Here is a 19,667-nt window from a genome sequence, read left to right on the forward strand (position 1 = left end):
GGAGCAGCTAGGTGGTGCAGTGGATAGAATACCAGCCCTGGAGTCAGGAGGACCTGAGTTCAAATCTGGCCTCAGATGCTTGACACTTACTAGCTATGTAACCCTGGATAAGTCACCCAATTGCCTCACAAAAAAAAAAAGAAAAGCCAATTTGTTATGTAATTGGCACGCATTGCTTAATAAAATGATAGGCTCAGAAACTCAAACTTTTGTTTCTTTATTTCAGATTTAACTCATCATATCAGGAGTAGAAGTGTTGTTTTGGCTACTATTTTCAAAGCTAGAGCCGAAAGGGGAAGATAAGCATGAAAGAGTAGAATGGGATCATCTACATGGAATAAATATGGCTGGAAAGCAGCATCTTGATAGGTTTGGGTCAGACCAGCGAGGGAGAACTCAATCAGAGTATATATAGCATGCCAGGGACAGAGCTGGGGAACAGTCTAGATGCAGGAATGATGGTATGAAGATACCATCTTCATGGTATGAAGATACACAGTGGAACACCTTAAATAAAGACAAAAAAATTCACATGGGTAGGTTTATTTAAGTTCTGCCCAAGCTTTCACTTACAAGAATATTTTCAGCAAAACACAAACAACAAAATAAGGAAATAGCATTTTTAAAATGTTGACTTACATAAAAATTTAAATCGACAGCATTTACAAATTAAGATTCTAAGGCTTTGGATAAATTATACATCCTTTTTTATTATCCATTCTATAACACTTAAATATTCATACAGGCACAATGGAAAGTAATCTTTCTTTACACTTTACCTATTTACAAAGCTTTTCCCACTGCAGATATGTTTCCTACTGTAACTGCCAAGGTTTAAAAATGTAGTACATTTAAAATGTAATTAGCAGAATATATAAAAATTAGATAAAATTAAACAAAATGAAATTAAGAGATGATAATAGAAACACTTCATAGGAAAATAGATTAATATATTCTGTTAGATTCTAACAGTTCTAACAGTTAGAACATAAAAATGTTTCTCATCACAGAAGATATGAACAGCACTAAGAACAAAATGTAGCAATCTAATAGTATTTCAATCCTGAGCACAGAGGATAATACAGCCACACAACTTTGGTCAATAAGGCGAAAGGCTAACATTAAAAGAAATTATTTAGTAGTCTTAGTTAATACCTTAAGGTAGACTGCATTTCAAGAAACATCATAGATATCAGGGACTATAATTTTATTACCGTTTCCAATCTATTATAATAAGAAAATCATGTGAATAGTATGCTTAAAACAGTTAAGTGTTTTGCACTATATTCCAGTTTCAAATCCTATATCATGACTGTTATGAAAGCAAATACAGGTCAAAGAATTTTCAAGATTCTTTTTTATATAGAGGTATAAATATTAAGCCACAACTGAAGTGAGACTTAAGCATTTTAATCCATAATAGGGTATATATATTTGTGTGTGTATGTGTGTGTGTGTGTTTGTGTGTTTTAGATTAAGCATAGGGTATGTGGAATTGTATGAAGTGGATACAATTTATATTTAGCAATTTAGTTATGATGTGTTTCCAGTTTATTTCATTCAGCAATGCTTGCCTAGTATAGGACAGAATATAAAGAGTACATAGAATTTTATCACAGTTTTCCATTTAATGACTACCTAAATTTGTGTTTAATTAATGGTAATATCTTCACTGGAGTCTCCTATGTCAGAAATCTGACCATCTTGCAAACTGCGTGCCTTCCAAATCCTCACAGTATGATCACTGAGAAATAAAATACAAAAAAAAAATAAATATATGCATACAGTAAAGTCAGGTAAAAAAAGACTTAAATTCTTGTGACTTTTTATCAGCTATTCGTCTAAATCATCACTGTTCTACAACTATTTTTGAAAGCTATATTCCTTCAATACTTCAGAGATATAGGATTTTATCTGCATGAGTACCCTCTCCACAAAGACTGCAATGCAAATCCTCCCACCTTAGTAACTAATCATTACGAGTTATGATTTCTCTGTCATCTGATGACCAGCCTGCTTAAATGTCTTCATATGTGTGTATACACACACACACACACACACACACACACACACACACACACACACCCCCTATATAAGTAACATCAGATGTAGGATAGTTGACGTAACTTGCAGTCCACTGGCATGGTCCTGGAAACCTGACAGTTATTTCCACAGCTATATTCCCCTAATTGACCTGTTCAAAAAAGACCAAAGTACGGACAGCTAGGTGGCATAGTGCATAGAGCTCCAGCCTTGGAGTCAGGAGGACCCGAGTTCAAATGTGCCTTCAGACACTTTACACTTAACTAGCTGTGCAACCCTGGGCAAGTCACTTAACCCCGATTGTCTCACCAAAAAGCAAAAAAAAAAGATCAAAGTGAAGTTATTGTTGGAGGACATCAGAAATTTGGCAAAAGTTGAACTCAAATCACAGGGTCTTATAAAAAGTCTTACAACAATATCATTATTGTGTTTAAAAAAATTTATGTCTCTACTTTGTGCTAGGAATTAGGATAAAAACACCAACATGAAACAATTCTTGCCCTCAAGGAAATTATCTTCTTAGTGGGGAAAGTGGTGGATAGAGAGGATAAATTATCCAAAAAGTAAGTATATTAAAAATCAAGCAAAGATGAGTTTGTATTTGCCCTAAATGGCACAACTACATAGGCCCACCACGAGCCCATTGAGAAATGACACTAAACAGTAACGAAACCTACCAAGTGACCCAGGAAAAGGAAGGTTTGATGTAGAAAATGTAGCTATATTTTTAAAGGAGAGATGCTATGAATATGAGCACCTAAGACAAGTTATTAAATAGTCATAATCATTATTGTGGGGTATCACTCTTCCATCAGTCTTCAATATGCTCCTTTTGTGTAATCTTATGATAACATGAAAAATTAATTGACAGTCTTGTCAGGAGACTGTAAGCAAATGCTAGCAGAACTACTAATAATGTTGTTTCATAGAATTTTAGGAAGACATCATTAGTGATTATCTAATCTTATTTTTATCTAGATCTGATCTATCTATATAGAAAACCCAATGTAGTAAAATGATTTGCCTGTGGTCACATACGTAGGTAAAGGAAAATATGGACTTCAGTTTTCATACCCCAGTATGAAGTTTAGTGCTCTCATTACTACAGCGTACTGCCCAGTCTTATTTATAGTCCCTGTAATATATCAACAAATGAGAATTTTGGTGTTTACTGGAATTGGTAGTCATGTCCAATTCATGATCTGAAATAAGAGCATCTGCTTGTAAGGATGAGAATCTAATCATGGTAATGACAGCAATCTGAATCCCCTGTCTTTCCAGATCTAACAATTTTTGGTTTATTTTCACTTTTATGCCTATCATTTCCTATCTTCCTTCATGAGATTTTAATATCAAATAGCTGCCAAATACCACAAAATAGGTTAAGCTCAGTTCTGCACAAGTCCTTAATAATCTTAGAAACCAAAGTCAAAAACAGACTTCAGATGAAGATAGTTAGCAGCAAAATGCCAACCAGGCTTGGTTACTTTTAGTACACTGAAGTGAACCAACAAAAAGATGGGAGAAAAAGGTAGAGGAACATGAAGGTTCTGAAGAAGAAACAAAAATCAGCACTGTTAGCAAAGATGAGTACTACAAAGGAAGAAGACAGGAATGATGGGAGGAAGTTAGTTCGTAGGAGAAGGATGAGAACAAATTTCTCATACGTAGCAGTTGTCCAACAGAAAGTGAAAAGAATCTAAGTTATGGCTAAAGTTATTTCTGAATTTGGCACATCAGAAAAATCATCAAAGCACTGTTACAACTAGGATAGACTCCTACATAAATAAATATATTAGTGAATTAGCCCCTGAATTCTCTAGTGCAGTCTCTTGTACACTGCATAAATGTCGAACAGAGCTGTCACATAATGTGGGGAGGTGCTGGTAACAAATGTTCATGACAAATCTTACTTCACTCAATTCATTCCATCTATTAATAATTGATAATAATTAGTCACTGACAAGTAAAATGTCATATTGGATAGAGAAGTCTCCTTAGAAGCAAGAAGATTTGGATTTATATCCTACCTCTAACCCATACAAGCTGTGTCATGTTATCCTATCAATATTGCAGGCAACTATAAGAATATAAGTTACACATCAGCTGCTACATTGGTAGAAGGAGTTTCATCACCAGAAGTTCTCTACACCAATGAAAGTACATGTGTGGAAACAATAATAATACATTAATAACAATACAATTATATAATTGAGTATAGTACTCATTTCCAAATCACTTACTAAAATCTTGTCTTATTTTATACTGTAAGATAATAAGGAAGACCTACTACTATTCTTGTTTCAAATGTAAGGAAGCAGGCAAAGAAAGATTAAGCGACTTTTCCAAGTATATGTGACTAGTGACAATTTATATAAAGAAGTAGCAGGGTCATGATCTTCTGTGAGAAAATGGCTTTAAAAATTAGTAATTTCTGAATCATTTTTAATTACCAAGAAATAAAATCGATGACTAAAAAAAATTAATGTCCAAATGTAAAACAGAAAAATGATATGTGCTATTTCAATTTAATGTGAGAAAGAAAATGTATCTCCCCTCAAGCATAAATGAGATATCATAAAGAAATCTTTATGTATATACATATATAAGAAAACCATACAGGAAACAGACTTACTCAGATGCAGTAAAAATCTGGGTAGTATTGACACAAATGGCATTTATGGGACTATCATGACCCTTCATCTCTCCAACTGGCACAAATGGATCCACATTCCAGAGTTTCAAAATGCCTCCTCTGCAGCCACTGAGCAGAATGGGATGGCCCGGAACCATGCCCAAGGCACACACCCAATCCTTGTGTGCATTTGGAACTTGCTGAGGGAGAAAGAAGAAACCAGAACATAAATGGAAGACTTCCCAACCCTTCTCTTCTCATATAAAAATAGGTGTAAATAACTGAAATAACTAAAATAGACTAGCCCAAACTTGTCTAAACTTTTTGTAGAAATAATTCATGGGTTTAAAGGATAAAAAGAAAAACCTATCTTCTGTATCAACGAGCTTTGTTCAGAAATATGGGATTATAGCTATAATGGGATAATGAAATCGCCTACTCAAAGACTTGAGAGGCCATCTAGTCCAATTCCCTCATTTTACCAGTGAAGAAACTGAGGCCCAGAGAAGTTAAGTGATGTAACAGAGGTCACAGAGGTAGTGACAGAGGTAGGTTCTGAACTCAGGTCCTTTGGTGCCAGAGATCTGGCTTTCATTGTTCTTTTAAGTTGGAGGGCTTACCATATATGTGTATATGTGTGTGTACACATATACATATGTATATACACACATACACATGTCCTTGTCTAAAGGCAGCAAATACTGTTTTTTATTAGCAAGTACCTTTCATTCTATTAGCAACTCCCTTTTACTCTACCAAAACATATTATGGGGGCAGCTAGGTGGCGCAGTGGATAGCGCACCAGACCTAGATTAAGGAGGACCTGAGTTCAAATCCAGTCTCAGACACATAACACTAGCTGTGTGACCCTGGGCAAGTTACTTAACCCCATTGCCTAGCCCAAAAAAAAAAAAAAATTATGGCATCATCTACTATAAATGACTATATTCCTCTTTGAATGATTTTATAATAATCTAATACCAAACTTTTTCCTGTGGTGCTGAAAATAGTAATAGGAAATAAATTCTTATAGAAAAGAATTCTTAATTATTAAATTTTGATGAAATAATTCTTTTGAAACCCAATCACTAATACTATGTTAAATAAAATTATTTAATTTGTGATCATAGATTTTAGAGTTGGAAGGGCTGTCACTGGTATTACAGAAATGTAGACTCTCAGAGTTGGAAGTGACCTCAGAGATCCTAGCTGAGCAAGCATGCCCTCTATCACACCACTGACAAGTGGCCATCTAGTCTACATACAAAGACTTCCATTTGGGAGTTCATTAACTCCCAAGGTAGTCTATTCAACCTTTAGGCAGTTATAAAGGTTAAAAGATATTCCATACAAAGAGCTTAAATTTGTCTCTTTTCAACTTTAATCCACTGCTCCTAGTTCTATCCTGAGCCAAGCAAAACATTTAAACTTATCTTCCATAAGACATGCCCTCAAACATCTGAAGACAAATATTTCCCCAGTTAAGTCCTTACTTTTCCAAGCTAAAAAGCCCCAGTTCAATTAATCAGTGAGTTAACAAGCATTTATTAATCATCTATCTGCCAGGTACCAATACTTCAAATGATATTAACGTGGTATGGTTACCAGTCCTCTCACAATCTTGAAAATTTCTTTAGACACACCTCAGTTTGTCAATGTCTTCTTTAAAATGCAGCATCCAAAACTGAACACAACACAGAAGGGTCTAATTTGGAGAAAGGACAGTAGAACTATAATTTCTTTTATTCTGAATGATGGAACTTTATTAAGGTGGTATTGCATAATGGATAGAGGCCTGGCTGTAGACTAAGGAAGACCTGAGTTCAAATTATGTCTCTGAAACATCCTAGCAGTGTGATTCGGTAGTCACTGCATATCATTTATGATCAAGTTACTTCCAAGCAACCCCCTAAGACTCTTGAGTTACAGTTGCCATCTACATCAATGGGAGGATGTTTCTTCATTGGGAGTTACTGCTAATATAAAAGATGTAGACAAAAAATAAATTTTAAGAGATCATGTTACATTATCTTCTGCACCCTCTAGTTGTATAAATGATGTTTTCTAAGTATGGAATTTTCTATTTCTATACATTGATATTCATTTTATTCATCCTACTAGCTAAGCCTACTTACAAAGATATCTTTGGATTATCATTCTGCAGTCTAATGTGCTGCCTTTCTTCCTAGTTCTATGTCATTTTCAAATTAACTAGTCCTAAAACTCTTCATTTTACATATGAATAGGACAATTCTCAGAGAAGTGTAGTGTCTTACCAAGTCACATAGAATTCCTTTTCTACTACAGCTACAACTAACTTATTTCCTCATGTTTCTGGCAATGCATTCATTCAATCTTTATGCGCTAGAACATCAAAGATTCATTTGCCTAGACAAACAAAAACCAGTATGGTAGAGTAGAAATGGTGCTAGACTTTGTGTCAAGGAACCTCAGTCCAAATCCTGGCTCTGTATATAATCTTTGGCAACTCTTTAAAAAATCTCTCTCGGTCCTCAACTGTAAAATGAAGAGGTTGGAACAGATGATTATGCAAATGACACAAAAATAGAAGGGAAAGCTACCCTGTTGGATAATAGAATCATGATCCAAAAATATCTTGTGGGATAAAAATTATGGGCTAAATGTTAAAAGGTAAGATTTGATGGAGATAAATGTGAAGTCCTATACTTGGGTTAAAAACATATCCACAGTAGATGGTGTGCTATATATAGCAACTTGTGTGAAAAAGATCTGGGGGGTTTAATGGACAAAAATAATAATGAAGTAATATTTAAATAGTGCTTACTATGTGCCAGATACTATGCTAAATTCTTTACAATTATTATCTTTTGATTCTCACAACAAACCAGAGAGGTAGGTGCTACTACTTTCCACATGTTGCAGATGAAGAAACGGAAGCAAACAGAGGTTAAGTGACTTGCCCAGGGTCACACAGCTAGTAAGTGTCTGAGGCCAAATTTGATCTCAGGTCTTGCTAACTCCAGGCCCAGTGCTCCACCCACTGTACCCCTTAGCTGTTTCAATATGAGTGAATATTTGACATGATAGCTGGTGATCTATTTTGCTTGGAACTTTTTGAGTTAGATGGGAAAAAATATTAAGTTTTAGGTCTTTGGACCTATATGATTAAGCTTATATGTGACTTACATTTACATAGCACCTTTTCCCCATTTTTATAGTACCTTATAGTTACTAAATATTTTACACATATTACCTCATTTTATCCTCCTGAAAAAAGAAGGTAGTATAATTATTATTCCTATTTTACAGATGAAGAGATCAGAGGATCTGATTAAGTAGGATCAGAGATTAAGTAGTCCTGCCAGAATCTGGTGAGTCAGGATTCAAACCTAGGATTTTAGCAAGTCCAGTGCTCTTTCTGCTATATCAGGAGTTTTTACTTCTTCTTTGTGTTATAGATCCCTTTGGCAGTCTGATGAAATCTATGGACCTCTTCTCAGAAAAAATATTTTTAAATGCATAAAATAAAATACACAGGATTACCAAGGAGACCAACTATTTTGAAATGCAGTTATCAAAATATAAAAAAAAAATTCATGGACCCCAGGTTATCTTATTCCTATGCTATAACATGGTGCTGAGCTGGGTATGACTAAGGCCAGTCCCCTACTAGTTTTAGGTTAGATACTGGAACTAAATGAGACCCTCATTGGTCATTCAACATTAATAAAAGATTTACTTAGCTATAGCACAAGAAAGATATTCAACATGGATATACACCGAAGACACCCCAAGTTGATTTAGCTGAAAGAAACTCCCTGCCAGCTGTTTTCTATCAGCCAAGACAACGCCTGAAACTCCTACTGCAGTTAACTCAGCTAACCAGGAAATGATGCCCACACCTGAGTCCCATAAGCTAATATGGTTCAAGGATGTTTCCACTATTTTTAAAGAAAAACCAACCTAATGGGTGCAGAGGTTAGGTCCTAGCCATTAGGATATTGTTTCCACCACAGCTTACTGTTCTTAGGTTATTATTGCCAACTTAATATACGTAGTTCGATATACCAAATCTTTCTAATTTTGTAAATTCCTTTAGTATCTTATAGATGTAAGATGCAGCCATTATTCTATATCTCAGAAGGTTAAATTCATATTTATATGAGGGAATTCAGAGCTTTGCAGCACTGCTATAAATTTCACACTTTCTTTTAACTGATTATTTTGCCTAATTGGAATAAAAACCTTGTTATAATAAGCCCTGATTAAGGGGATCCTTAAAAGACATTTATGTAGAAATTGTGCACAGAAGTTGTAGGGAACAGGCAATAGTTTTTCGTGCAGCTTTCACAGCATTCAAAGATCTTACATTACCTGAAGAAGGTCTTTTCGAGATAAATCCCATTTCTTTATTCCATTGTCTCTGGATCCACTGAAAAGATTGTCTCCTTGTATAGTAAGGGCTTCAATGCCATCATAATGAGGGGGCTCAAAATTGTGAGTTGGACTTACAGTTCCAAGAGCCCCTTCAGTTACATCAAACATCTAAAACAACAGAAAGAAAAGGGCTGAGCATGTCTAACATTAAATAACAATTGTTTTCCTTTGAAATTGATGATGATTTTATTGATATAGAGAATTTCCAGTGAGGGAACATTTGTCAGCAATGTTACCTACTATGCTATTTAGTCTTGCAAGTTTCTTGGCAGCAGTGAGAGGTTAAATGACTTGCCCAGAATCATACAGGCAATTTCTGTCAGTGGTGTTAACTTAAACTCAGCTCTTCCTGACACACTATGTTCCTACTCTAAAATAAAGATGTTGCCATAAAATGTTTAGCACAAAGAAACTTAACATACAGGATAGTAGGAATAAACTTGAGCTCTAGTTTTTAGGTAATCTTTTGGGGAAAAAGTGTTTTAAATTTTTTATTATGAATTTAAACTTTTCAAAATACAATAAAAAGGAATTTTATATGCAATGGTGAATATTTATTACGTACAGTTTGCCTTTTTCTATCATGTACAATTTTTTGTACTTTTTATTTTTATTTTTTTATAATTCAAATTTAACACTGTGGTTTCAAATCTGCCCTGGATGTCTGTGTTCCTGTCTGAACTTCCTCTTTTTTTTTTTCTTCTGTTTATTGATGTTCTTTATTTCCCTTTTTAAAATTTTCTAATTTTTCTTCCAACTCCCTCCTCTCCAAAGAAAAATAACAGCCTCTCTGTAGAACAAATGAGAACAGTTGTGTTCTGTTGTCCGTGCCTGAAAATGTACTTTCCTTTTTATATCTTTAGTTCATAGTCTTTCTGCCTTTTGATTTCTTACATCTTGGTAAGAATCATGATCTGTTTTCTGGAGTTCTGATTAGTCACTGCATTGGTCATTCCTAAGTCTGCCATAGTTACAATTTCATTTTTAAATGTTTATAAATTAAATAACTACAATGTTGTAGTTATCACATAAATTATCCTGCTTACTTCACTTGGCATGCAAATACCCCCATATTTCTCTAAATTTTTCTCTTTTGTCATTTCTTATGCCATATAAAATCAAATACTTTGTATTTTTGTTCAGCTATTTCCCAACTGGTGAACACTCATTTTGTTCTACTTCTTTGCTAAAACCAAAAGTGTTGTTATAAATATTTTTGTACAAAAAAGTCCTTTCATTTTTTGTTGATCTCTTTGGAGCACATGCTTAGTAGTAACATCAAGAGGTCAAAGAGAATACATTTTAGTGACTTTTTGTCAATAAATTGTTTCTCAGAATGGTCAGACAATTTCACAGCTACATGAGTATGCCAGTCCTCCCAAAGCCCTTCTGACAACTGACATTTTCCATTTTTTGTCATTTTAAACAATCTGATGGGGTAATGTATAATTTAAGGATTGTTTCAGTTTACATTTCTTTATTGTTATTCATTTGGAACATTTTTTCCCTGTGGTTGTTAATAGCTTTCCTTTCTTCTTGTTTGTACTCTTTGATCACTTACCTGTTCTTGTTTTTCTCTTCTTCCAACCTCTATGGGAAAAAGTTATAGAAGGAGTAGGAGAAGTAAAAAAAAACAAAACAAAACAAAACAAAACCCAATGCTGAATACAGAAAAGGAAACCACATAGGTAAGTTAGAGAGGTTTGGACTAGTAAAGTAGATCAGTGATTGAATGTGGAGAGAAGAAATTTAGCAAAATTTGGGAGCAACCGAGGAAAATTTGAAGGAGAAGAATCTCCAGGTCAAGATACTGGTCCAGATTCTACGTCTGGGTTAAAAGAGAACAGGATCATGGACAATTAAGGAGGATCAATGAGGATTAGTGACTAGAACTGGAAGAGATACACTTAAGAAAAGAGGTTGATGAGCAAGACAAGCAAAGTTAAGTTAGAAACAAGTGGAACAATTAGAGCGTTAAGTAAATTGATCTTGTGAATTGTCAGTCATTAAGCTTTTATTAAGCACCTACCATGTGCGAGGTTCTGTGCTAAGCACTGGAAACTGGTGGATGGAAGAGAATGGTGTGACAGGAAGTTGGTATTAACAGGCTGAAGGAAAGGTGACTATGACCACAGCTGTGGTGTTGAGATAAAGAAAGTAATTTGAGTGCAGTGGGCAAGTTATTAAATTGGAAATAACTAGCTGTAAAAGTTTTAACCAGGTGCTTAGAGTTGAGGTATGTAGTATAAAGAATTAAGGCTGAAAATAACATTAATAAAGAAGAACAGAGGAAGTTGTGCAGTCACTTGCATTTGAATGCGTATTTGGTATTTCTGCCTCAGCCTAGTGACTGTTATCTGTGCTCCAAGGTATAAGCTGATCTTCCTCCTTGAGAAGGTGAAAGGTTGTAAGGAAGAATTAATGTTGATTCATGGGAAAATTTGGAATAGATCATTAAACTATACTAACTACATTTCCTTTTTTGACAGTGTTATTAAACAAGCTGATGAGGGCAATACTGTGGATGTAGTTTACCCAGATTTTAGCAAAGTTTTGGATAAAATATCTTATTTATTGTTGTGAAAAATATGAAGAGATATGGATGAAATGATAATAAAACCATATAGATTTAGAATTGGTTGGTTGTTCAGCCTCAAAGAGCAGGTGTTAATGGTTAAATGTCAATGTGGCAGGAGGTCTCCAGTAGACTCCTTCAGTGTTCTAGGCTTGTCCCTATGCTGTTAATGTTTTTATCAATGTCTGAAAACAATGACTTGATAAAGACATAGATGATATGCTTATCAAATCTGTAAATGATAGAGAGCAGCAAGGTATAGCTAATAAAGCCAGGACCGAAAAGGATTGTTGCAATCTGATCTTTGCAGTCAAGCATAGTCGTTGGCAAACTATGGTCTAAGGGCCAAATCCAGCCTGCCATGTTTTTGTATGGTGTGTAAGCTAAGAATGATTTTTGTATTTAAAAATGAAAATTATTAGAATACAATTATTTTAATATGTAAAAATCATTCTTAACTTAAAAGACTTTTATTTATTTATTTGTTTGTTTATTTATGTTTTGTGGAAGAGAGATTACATTTATTCCATTTGTCCCTAGAGAGCAGAATTGGGAACAATAGGCAGAAGTTTAAAGGAGGTAAATTAAGGTTTGCTGTCAAGAAAAAACTTCCTAATAATAGAGCTGTTCAAATGTAAAACTGAGGGTTTCCCTCCTTTCAAGGTCTTTAAGAAAAGGCTAGACAATCAGTTATGGTATAATGGGTGTTCTTTTCACTTACGAATTAGATTAGATTGCCACTGAGGCCTGTTCCAACACTCAAATTCTCTATATATCATGGATATTAAGACTTTTATGGGCTGCAAAGGCTGCTACCTGTTTCTCCAATAATTCTGACTGCATCGATTTTGTTTGCACAAGCTTTCCAATTTTATGTAATCAAAATTGTCCACTTTACCTGCAACCTTCTCTATCCACAGAATTCCTCCCCTATCCATAGCTGCAAAAGGCCTCTCTTTTCTTGTTTAAAATATGACCCTTTTTTGTTTAAAATTACCTTTTACATCTAGGTCTTGTATGACACTGGACAAGTCATTTAATCCCATTTGCCTCAGTTTCCACATCTGTAAAATGAGCTGGAGAAGGAAATGGCAAACCATGCCAGTATCTTTGCTAAGAAAACCCCAAGTGGGGTCACAAAGAGTTGGATATTACTGTGAACAACAACAACTAGTACCCATTTGGCGATTATTATTGAACATAGATAATATGAAATGTTGGTCTAAAGCTAATTTCTGCCAGAGTGTTTTCTAGTATTCCCAGAAATTTCTGTCAAATAATGAGACGATAGTTGGGGGGTCCTTGGACTTACTGAATACTATGCTACTTAATATGTTCATTTACTTTTGGGTCTTGTGAATCTAATTTATTTCACAGATTTTGGCTGTGATATTACTAGGTGTTTTCAGTTTAGGATTTCTTTAAGGGGGAGTTAAGTGGTAAAAAATTTTTTGTGTATTTTTACTTTGCTCTCTAATTGTATTATGCTAGGCAGTTTTCTTCTATGATTTTAAAAAAATACGTGGTTTTCAGGAAGTTTGATAATTTTTTTATTATCTTTCCTTGATTCATTTTTCAGATCAGCTGATAATGATAATTTCAGATTCAGTGATCTCTGAATTGGTTCTAATATTTTCTTTTCATTCATAAAGACATTAAAGTCTGGTTGCTCCATTCTACTTTTTTTTCCTCAAGGATGCCATCACTTGGGTTAGATTTTCTGCCTTCTGTCCTAAGTTATTTATTCTTCATCCATTTTCTTCCTTCCAGAGGTCTTCTTTCAATTCCAATTTCATTTATTTCTTTCAGCCACTATTTGAGTTTTCCCTCTTTGTAGTTAGTATTTTTTCATTATGTCTAGTATTTTCTCCTTTTTGCTCATATATCCAGACTCAGTTCCTAATCTGAAACTTTGTACTGGGACCAGTTTATTTCCCTCTTCCCCTTTTCAAAGGGCTGGCCAGGCCCACTTTGGTCTTGACTTTTAATTCTTTGGTTCCTGCTGCTGTCTTCCAATTCTTGATTTATTTGCATATAGACATTGACAGGCTTCAGTTTCAGGAGTCTGGGCTCTGATTCAAGTTCCTGGTCCCTCTTTTGCATCTTTGGTCAGAATGCTGCTTCAGGCGTCTGACCTATTTAGCTGAAGTCACACTGGGTAGTCACCTCTTCCAGTGCCTACCTATAGCTTCAATGAAGGAATTTATGATTCTTTCTTTTTTGGGATTTCTTGACCATTACAGTATTCAACTAGTGTCCTTTTTAAATCTTTGCTGGAATATATGTGGGAGAGCTAGTCTCACTTACGACTTTTTACATCACTACCTTAACTGCATTTCACCACTTTTCATACGTCATATGCCTTACTATCCAAAGAATTCTAAAGAACTATCTATAATTTATCATTATGTCTGAGTAAACAAATGTGGACATATTCAGCAACAGTAATTTGATATACTGGAAATCACTTAACTGCTACCAAAGTCCATTTTAATGCCAAGATTATTCTTTAGGAGGATCAGCAACATATCCAGTGTCATAGGAACAAGAATCTGAAACTTCATTAGAAAAGGTCTTAAAGAACTTTTGGGAAACAGGAAGTGGGAAAGACAGATATAGTCTTTACACATAGGGAATGCTTAATAAATGTTTATTGAAACGAATTAAAAAGGAAGGATCCTCTGCCAGCATGTACATTTCCTCTCATGCCATGAAATTTTAACTTGGTACTACAGTACTAATCAGTCAAAGATGAATATAGGATTGAGAACTGGAAAGATCAGAGAATCATGGTAGGGACTTTAATTCTCATCTAGGCCAACTTCTTTATTTTTTTTTTCTGATTTATGTTCCTGATTACATTTGCAAACCCCCTGAAGACAAAGGATTAGATCTTACATCCTTTAGTATCTACCACAGTACCTAACATGGTACCTTACACAGCATTTGCTCAATAGGAAATACTGATATTAGTCCTCTTCCTCTTTGATCATTCTGCAACATTTGACACTAATGATCATACCTTCCCCACTCCTTCCTCTTGTTTTCCTGATACAATATACTTTTGTGGTTCATCTTTGTCTTTTTGTTCTCCCAATCTGGGTGATTTTTTTTTCTCTTTTTTTAAATTAGTTAATTAATTTTTAGTTTTTAACAATCACTTCCATAAGCTTTTGAGTTTTAAATTTTCTCCCCCTCCCTTCCCACCTCCCTCCCCAAGACAGTGTGCAATCTGATATAGACTCTACGTATACATTCCTATTAAACATATTTTCACATTAGTCATGTTGGATAGAAAAATTAGAACCAATAGGAGGAACCACAAGAAAGAAGAAACAAACAAAACAGAAGAAAAAAAAAGAGCAAATAGTATGTTTCTATCTGCATTCAAACTCCATAGTTCTTTCTCTGGATGTGGATAGCATTTTTCATCATGAGACTTTTGGAGATGTGTTAGATCCTTGCATTGCTGAGACTAACTCTATCAACGTTAGTCATCACACAACATGGCTGTTACTGTGTACAATGTTCTCCTGGTTCTGCTCACTTTACTCAGCATCAGTTCATCTAAGTCTTTCCAGGTTTTTCTGAGTCCACTTGCTCATCATTTCTTATAACACAATAGTATTCCATTACATTCATATACCACAACTTGTTCAGCCATTCCCCAATTGATAGGTATCCCCTCAATTTCCAATTCTTTGCCACCACAGAAAGAGCTGCTATAAATATTTTTGTACATGTAGGTCCTTTTCCCATTTGCATGATCTCTTTGGAATACAGCCCTAGAAGTGCTATTGCTGGGTCAAAGGGTATGCACATTTTTATACCCCTTTGGACACAGTTCCAAATTGCTCTCCAAAATGGTTGGATCAGTTCACAACTCCACCAACAATGCATTAGTGTTCCAATTTTCCCACATCTTCTTCAACATTCATCATTTTCCTGTTTTGTCATGTTAGCCAAACTGATAGGTATGATGTGGTACCCAACTTCTTTATTTTATAGATGAGGAAACTAAGGCCCAGAGACACTGTGACTTAATCAAGGTCACATAATAAGCAGCAATGGTAGAATTTGAAATTCAGTCTTCTGACTCAAAGGCCAGTGTTGTTTTCACTACTGTGCTGTCTATTAAGAACAATATATAAATATTTGATGAATGAATTAATGAATGAAACAAACAGGAATCCTGCACTCTGAAATGGGAGTGCAGTGCTGAATGAAAAGGTTGGTTGTGAGGCAAGAGCTTTGTAAACCTTTAAAGATTAGAAATTCAAGTTATTATCATCTAAAATTCTGGTGGGCTTTGCACAGTTTTAGTGATCTGAAGAGTTCCCATTGACCTTCAGGACCTATCAATACTAAAAAGTTATGTCATAGAACTGCACAGAAAGCAATGAAATCTGGGTCTTTCATAGTTGTCACATTTGGACAATATTCTGGGCATAGGAAGAAAGATGTGAACTTTTTAAATGTCACAACCAAATATAGAAAAGGACAAAGATTATCCTATATGTACATACTTTAATGTAGTGATCTTTGGAACCAGTGATGATCAAATCCTGCCCATTAGAAATCTGATCTACAGTAAGACACATAACAGGACCCAGGTGACCAGTTAATTTTCCTGTAGACTGAAACCTGAAAGAAAGAAAGAAAGAAAGAATGGTAATTTGGGTATATTCCAGAACCTCAAAGTTCTGGAGAACTTCAGAGATCATCTTGTCCATTTAAATAAAAACTTCTACAACATATGTACTAAGTGGTCAGGGCAATTTTCAACATAAAAAATTTAAATGTGCTTTGATAATGATTTTCATTAATTTTTTTCTCTTAAATTAAAAAGGCAGACCTCTCTGATAATTCCTGCTTCTGATTTTAAACCTTCATTGACACTCTATATATTTGAATACAGAAATGTTATATTTAAAGTGGGAGACAGAAAAAATTGAAGTCCAAAGCTGACCAATTCCAATGTTAATTAATTATTCCAATTACTATAAGAAATTTATTGGAAAGAGTACAGGAATTGGGTTCAAATCCTGGGTTTTGCTGATTCCTACTCTGGAAAAGTAATCTAAAACCTCTTGGCCTCAGTTTCTTCATCTGTAAAATAAGGGGGCTGTTGATGATCTTTTAACTCTAAATGCAATCTAGGTATTGGTAAAAAATACATATCTAAGGACTAAAACAATCTGATCTTATGTCTAACAAAATAACCCTATAGCTCTAACTATACCCAAATACCCTAACTTACTGAAATGCTGAGTTGCTAAAACATGATGGAAACTTTCCTGTTTAAAAAAAATATGTGTGTGTGTGTGTGTGTATGTATATATCTGATCCTGCAACTATCCATATTTTGGACTTAAGTTGAAGCAATTATATCATGTGATTGATAACTACATAATCAGTAGCATTACAGAAAAATCTCTGTCATTCTGTGTCAGACATAGTAAATATGAATGTATAAGACATGGTTAACCTGGATGAAGACTATGAAGAGATTGAAAAGATAAGAAAATGATTAATTATTATAATGGAGAAAGAACTAGCCTGGAAACATTAGAACTGGGTTCCAGTCTTAATTTTGCCAATAATTAGCTGTATGACCTTGGACAAGTCACTTCACCTTTTCTTCATCTGTAAAATAAGAGGGTGGACTAAGTGATTCCTAAGTTTTCTCTAGTTCTAATCATTTATGACATAATCACAGACAACTGATTTTTTTTTTAAGGTTCTAAAGTCTTTAGGTCCAAGAATACTGAAACGTTTTTCTTTCTACATAAAGGGATTGGGGTACAAAGATGCCATAAGCTTAAGGATGCCGGACTTTCCGCACTACTTGTTTCTCAAATAATTTGACGAATCCAGAAAAGTCTATTTTTGGGCATAAGATAAAACACACAGTGCATTTAAAAGGTTATTGAACGTGTTGGCAAACTTTTCTGTCTATATATAGTTTCCTTATGACCTGTGACCCTCTCACTTCAAAACAAAAACTTTAGGTGCTCTTCCTGATCTACTCTATTTCCCAAACTTCTAGAATGAGTTATGTTTTACATGACATTTGGTGACATATTTACTTTATAATTATTTACTAATGGTAATAGACTCTATTTAAAATTTAGAAGTGTGCACGTTATTACTCCAACTTTGCCTCTAATTAGACTGTAATATCACACTTCCATGAATATTATTATCTTTTAACAAAAAAATCCAAGTGTCCACTCTCAAGAATGAAATCCCGGAGACACAAGAGAAATAACTCTTAAGGAGGAAAAGGGAGAGTTGTATAAATAAACTCATATATATACACAGGAACCATATTGACCCACTCAGATTTTTAACAAATATACACATAAAATAAAGGCAAGATCAGGTTACAGAAGATGAATATAAAATTATGAAATGGACTTAAAAGATGATCAAGAGGGTAGGAGCAGGTGCTAACAGCTATAATAAGAACATCAGTCTCTCGATGCTACATATTACAATAAACTCTAAGATAGTGTTTCTGAATTAATTACCAGTAAAACTAAAGGTGTTTGAAAGAATGAGAAAAGAAAACCATTTGTGACAACATAATGAGGCTCTGGGTTTGGTTACCTAGTGGGCTTTCACTGTTAACATTCATTTGTGCTCCCTTCTGTTGCATATGTCCTTGAGAAAGTCTGGTGCATGCTATAAGATAGCTAGGTGATGATAATTATTCTACAACAAAACAAATGACAGCTGAATCCTTGACAATGCCTTCTCAATTATCCTATATCTCTTAAATGGGCATTTGTTAGTGGATTTGAGACCTTGGCAGTTAGCAATTGCAAAACACCTAGCAACATTTGGAATCAAAAGACCTTGGTTAGAATCTGAGCTCAGCTGCTTCTTGGGCTGAGACTCAGTTTCTTTGTCTGTGGCAAGGTGTTAATATTAGTACTACCCTATAAAACACAAGGTTGTTGTGAGAAGCAAATGAAATAATGTTGCACTTTGCAACTTTAAGCACATCATACACAAAAGCTATTATCACTTTTATTTAATTACATACCTCTTCAAGTCCCACATTCTCACTGCATTTCCAGAAGCTGCATAAAGAAAAGTGCCACTTGGGTTGAGTGCAATTTGATTGATCTGATTCTCTCCAGAAGAAATAGTTACTATACGGTTAGTACTTGTACAGCAGGCATCACCAGGCATAACTTGACCTGAAGACCTTAACAGAGGTGAAGAAAATTATACTGTATGTATCTTTGTTATAGGACTTCTGAAATTCAGTAGAAACACAAACTAGACATACGTTCTTCTAAAATTTTTGTTTTGAATTTGTATTATTTTAAGATAATGGCAAAAGTCATAAACTAAGTAACTATCTAATTTAGCAGATACAAACATTAAAAAAAAGCCTAGGTAGATTTACAACCTCTTAGAAGAGGGGGCCAAATTGTATGATCCTTGAGGGAGAAGTAGTAACATCTTAGAAAATGAGGTGGGAGATCTTACATAATTTGTTTACTGCTGAACTGATCCATTCTTCTCGAATAATATAAAGTCCTTGTTTTCATGAAATTTATGATCTCATCACCATATAAGGAACTCTCACTGTGGGAGCTCATTCTACCAACTCAGATTGAAATCTGTCTATGACTAGGTAGATAAGTTCTACGAAGTTGCTTGAGTGTGGCACATTGAGTTTAAGTGATGTGCCCAGGGTCCAAGAACTAGTAAGAGTCAGAGGCAGGACATGAACCCAGAATTTCTTGACTTTGAGCTGAGTACTTTGTTCACTACAATGTACTGCCTTCATTTTGCTTATATCAAAGTAGATTCTTAATCTTAAAAAAGAATATCCACACAAATGAATGTTTTATATCAATAGATACCTCTTAAGTTCCTAATATAATGCTATGTGGCCTTAGCCAATGAGCACATTTAATCAATGACTAATATTTTGAAAATACTACGTTATTATTCCTTGCCTTTACCTTGGGGTAT

At 34.6% G+C, this 19,667-nt stretch overlaps 1 protein-coding gene across 6 annotated transcripts in view; it reads right to left on the reverse strand.

The window, feature by feature from the left end:
- Positions 1-527: 527 nt before the first annotated feature.
- The window catches only part of KIF21A (kinesin family member 21A), a 178,985-nt gene continuing 159,845 nt past the window's right edge, over positions 528-19,667 (reverse strand). For all 6 annotated transcript variants that reach the window (XM_027858956.1, XM_027858953.1, XM_027858954.1 and 3 more), the window contains 5 exons: positions 18,724-18,888; positions 16,199-16,316; positions 9,035-9,205; positions 4,679-4,878; positions 528-1,744 (listed from right to left, as the gene is read on the reverse strand). In XM_027858956.1, the coding sequence (XP_027714757.1) occupies positions 1,651-1,744; positions 4,679-4,878; positions 9,035-9,205; positions 16,199-16,316; positions 18,724-18,888 (748 nt within the window). In that variant the 3' untranslated portion in view covers positions 528-1,650. The remainder of the gene's footprint in view (positions 1,745-4,678; positions 4,879-9,034; positions 9,206-16,198; positions 16,317-18,723; positions 18,889-19,667) is intronic.

This window comes from Vombatus ursinus, unplaced genomic scaffold (assembly GCF_900497805.2).
Source record: "Vombatus ursinus unplaced genomic scaffold, bare-nosed wombat genome assembly UNPS02013950.1, whole genome shotgun sequence".
NCBI classification, from domain to species: Eukaryota; Metazoa; Chordata; class Mammalia; order Diprotodontia; family Vombatidae; genus Vombatus; species Vombatus ursinus.